The following is a 4,620-nucleotide window of genomic DNA, read 5'->3' as shown; positions in this document are numbered from 1 at the left end:
CTTTGTAATCTTATAACTTGTGTGAAAAGGATCCAAGCTCTCTAGCTTAGGGTTCCATCACTTTATTGGATTTAGATTATGTTCATATTTGTTTGATTGAAGTAAAGTTTGTAGCTTTAGTTGTAAATAGAACTTGTATTTGTGTTAAGACTAAGGATATGATGTAACTTTGGTTCATCATCCATCTAAGACTCTTAAATGAGTTGTGTTCTTACTTGGTCTTAACATATTTTGTGTTGATGGTTGAATCTTGGACAAGGTGATGCTAACCCATCAATGAGTTGTACACTTGAAGCTACAAGCATCAAGGATGAGAACCGTGATGAGCATCAAGCACCAAGAACCCCACCAGAGCACTTGTTTACTGTTTTTTGGGAACTGATCAGATTCCTGAACTTCTGGAAAATTGATTTTCAGTTAGTTCGTTTCGATTAGATGACTTTTCGTTTAGGCCTCGACTTAATCTGACATACGGTTTAGGATTTATAGCCCTCCGAAAGTCACTACGTCTTTGTAACGTTGTGCTAAAATTTCTGACCTACTCGCACTTAAACTGTCGCCACGGTCAAACAAAGACGAGTTAGGTTCTGAAAATTGGTCAGCGATTAGAGGACTCATATATGGAGCCATAGCCACTGACTACGCGTCTTTTCGTTTTGTATAGAGGTCGTAGCAGCTGACCCAAGTCAGCCTATTGTTTCGATCTCTATTCTTGTCAAACTTACTTAGCTTTTATGATGATGAATGATGATGATGATGACATTTAAACTTAATTTATTCACTTTTAAACTTACTGGGACAACATACTGACCTAGTGACCTTTGACTTAGGTTGACGACCTTTCGGACCGACTTACTACCTGCATACGTTTCATATCGACTTTTACTGCTTATTCACTGTGAGTTATAGCTCCCTTTTTACTTATACTATTTTTGAGACTGAGAATACATGCGCTTTTTACGTTTTACTTACTTGACACGAGTACTTAAAATTTACATATGTGTGGGTTATATAACGGCACAAACATTCCCCTTAGCACGGTAACGTTTAATCATTGGTTTTGAACCGGTGAACCCGAATATTAGATATGGATCCATAGGGTTTGACATCCCCACTCGGGCTAGTCGCGCTAGCATTTAACGGGTGTTTGATACTTCGAGGATATACGCACTCGTCAAGTGTACTTTTAAGGGGTATTACTATTACGTTAAGTTAGTTACCGGGTTCCCACGGACAAGCATATACTTTTCATACTGATTTAAACTGCTGGTTGAAGCACTGAAATCTCGTGGTCTACATTACTTTACTGATTACAAACTATAGCTCACCAACATTCGTGTTGACTTTTAAGCGTGTATTTCTCAGGTGCTTAGACGATGTTGCTTCCGCTGTTAGACTTGCTATCTTGGTGTTTTAGACTTGCTGTTATGGACCTGCTGTGTTAGATTTTCGCTGCATTACTTAGAGATGTCTCAATCATGGAACTTTTATCTTGCATTCGTAACTTATGTTATTTTCAAATAATGACTTTGTAACGACCTTTGTGTCACGTTATCTTTTGTAAACGCTATCTTTTTATGAATGCAAACTGGTTTTCAAACAGCATGTAGTACTTGACCGTGTAAAGATCCTGTTGTTGACGAATCGTACACGATGGTTTTGTACGGGGCATCACACTATTCACATGAATAGTAAATGAATTAATTTCGATTTACTATTTTGTTACTTGAGTAATATATATACATCATATATATATTTTATTTGACGTCTCGGTGTATATGTGTGTGACCCCGAAGGCTCAAATGAAGTTGGCCATATAGTTATATGTTATACCTTACACATTAATCCTACAGTAAACATTAATCCTACAGTAAACACCCGGGTAAAAAACTTAAGCAACTAGCCAACAGACCCACACGCACCCGCCACACCCATCTTTGGCAGGTCAGCCCACTAGTGAAGCTACTTGACCAGTTATTTCATAATTTTACAAACAGAAAGTGGTTCCTAGCAATACACCATTTATAACATATTAGAACAAGCCTATAAAACACGAAAAACTCAATAATATTAATAATATTAATAACGAGACTTAAACAACCTTGAAAAGTTTCTCTCATAGTTTTAGGTCAAAGACGTTTGAAAATATGTAAACAAATTAATAAATTAAAATTAAAATTAAAATAATTTGAGCCTACTTACATAAAGTGTGATGCTTAATGAAAGTTCTCCGAAAAAGTTATGTAGTTGGCACTTTTCGTAGTTGTGAATAAACTATGTTGCGTCCACATTACCTTTAGTCTAATCTACCATCTGACTATCGGATTTAATTTAAGTTAATTATTATATTTGTCATTTATAGCGGTAAACACTCGCAATATATCCTATCATATAGAATCAAAGTATCTTGGTAGATGAATATCACTCTTGATATTTAGGAAAATTTTACATCTTCAAATACGTCTGAATTGTATTGACTAGGCCCAAAGATTAATTAATAGTTTAATACTAATCCTCTTCAACTTATTATATTACGGAGTACTAATCTTTAATTATTTTAGCTGGAAACTTGAAGACATATCAGATCTTTTTATAATTTTTAAAAAAATGAGTATAGCAAATAGGACCATATCTAATTAATTATTGCAAGTTGTGATGGACCAATCCAACCAAATAAAAACCCACATCACACCTTAATCACACACCCATCTTTCAAACACACAACTAAAACTCTTTCAATCCAGCACAAATCGCCATGGATCGAACCGAACAAGATATGAAGTTCGTCGGGTTCTTCGGTATCATCAAACAATCATTCAAATCGATCTTCTCAAGTAAAAAAATCTTCACACAACTCACTCTAACCTCAATCCTTCCACTCACAGTCATTTTCATTGTTCAATTCGAACTCGCACATCATTTCTTCTGGCGAATCGAAAACAACTCATTACCATACGATACAAACGATTCACGTGAATCAACCGCCCTTGAATGGCTCTACTACGTCATTTTCAAGATCATCTATGTCATTTTGTTAACATTATTTTCCGTCTTAGCAACATCAACCGTTGTTTTCACAACTGCCTCGGTTTATGTAGACCGCGACGTTGTATTCCCTAATGTCATGAAAGTTGTCCCAAGAGTATGGAAAAAGTTAGTTGTTACATTTGGATGGATATACCTAACGGCGTTTGTGTACGATGTTATTACTGAGGTTGTAATAGCTATTTATGTAGCTATTTTTGGTTATTCGGCTATTGGTACTCTAATCATGATTGGTATCTTAATTATATTTTTGATTGGGTTTTTATACTTGTGCGTGGTTTGGCAGTTAGCTAGTGTGGTTACAGTTTTGGAAGATATTAGTGGACTTAATGCGATGAAAAAAGGGAAATATTTGGCCAATGGAAAGAAAAAAGTTGGAATGGGGATAACATTTGTGTTGTGCGTGTTTTTGAGTGGGTTAGTTTTGGTGTATTTTTTGTTCGTGCCATATGGACATAAATTGTTTAGTTGGCCGATGATTGCGCGCGTGATGATGGCGATATTATGTGGAGTTTTGCTAATGTTTTTGTTTTTGATGGTTATTGTGACACAAACGGTGTTATATTTAGTTTGTAAATCGTATCATAGGGAAGTGATTGATAAGGTGAGTTTATCGACGTTTTTAGGTGCTTATATGGATGAGACTATGGTGTACCCGAAGGCGGGTGAGGAGATTCAGCTCGGAAGACCTCAATCACAATCTCCGGTTTAACATGTTTGAACCGGTTTATTAGATTCTACGTTTTGTATATTTTCATGTTCTGCTTTAATTATATAAACAAGAAGCTAGCAATTAAGTTGTATTTATTTCTTTTAAGTTTGAGTTTGTAACTTGTAAGTTGAACTTTGAATTTTTACTTGATTGTTGATGATTATTTTTTCTTACAAAATCCAGCTAAATGGATGTCCCAATCGTCCGTAATTATGTTTTGTCGTATGCCACATATTAATTATTCATGTATTTTGGTTACTCTACTTTCTTTTAAGTTGAACACGTTACATGTTATATTATGTTTTAATAGTTTGAAATTAAAGAAAGATCAGTATATTTTTCCTGTTGGAATTAATAATGCTTGTATTATACTGATACTTTAGTTAATGTATTGGACAATTAGGCTAATCCTAATGCTAACCTGCTGCTCTCGCCTTGCCTTTAGCCCTTGAGGGCTCCACTGGCAATTGGTTATGGTTATGAGTGATTTAATTATGGATTAGTTCCGATCATACTGATTTGACAGTTAGTCATGATGAGAAAATAAGTTATAATTGTGATTTGGAAATGCATTACAATTGATTTAGGGTGTGTTTGACCCCCGCAGCTTATTAGAGCGTATGAGAGCTTAAACTAATTTTTTATAAGCTTAAGCTAGTAGTATCGTTTGGCTCATTGGCTGACATAATTTCCAGAGCTTATGATAAAAATAAGCTCAGGAAAAATAAACTAGTTGATCTAACTTATAAAAATAAGCTCTTAGACTTATGAAGTTAATACAACACATTTGACCCTTATATAATTATCTATCGTATAATTTGTTGTTATTTTTAATCAATTTATAACAATAAGCTTCAGCTACT

General features: G+C 34.8%; 1 protein-coding gene across 1 annotated transcript; it reads left to right on the top strand.

Annotated features, from left to right (window-relative positions):
- The first annotated feature begins 2,755 nt into the window (after positions 1-2,755).
- On the top strand, positions 2,756-3,757 carry LOC139848466 (uncharacterized). The gene has a single exon (XM_071838197.1). The coding sequence runs from the start codon at positions 2,756-2,758 to the stop codon at positions 3,755-3,757; it is 1,002 nt and encodes a 333-aa protein (XP_071694298.1).
- The last annotated feature ends 863 nt before the right edge of the window (positions 3,758-4,620 follow it).

This window comes from Rutidosis leptorrhynchoides, chromosome 5 (genome assembly GCF_046630445.1).
Source record: "Rutidosis leptorrhynchoides isolate AG116_Rl617_1_P2 chromosome 5, CSIRO_AGI_Rlap_v1, whole genome shotgun sequence".
Taxonomy (NCBI): Eukaryota; Viridiplantae; Streptophyta; class Magnoliopsida; order Asterales; family Asteraceae; genus Rutidosis; species Rutidosis leptorrhynchoides.
This window is presented reverse-complemented; position numbering and strand designations above follow the sequence as displayed.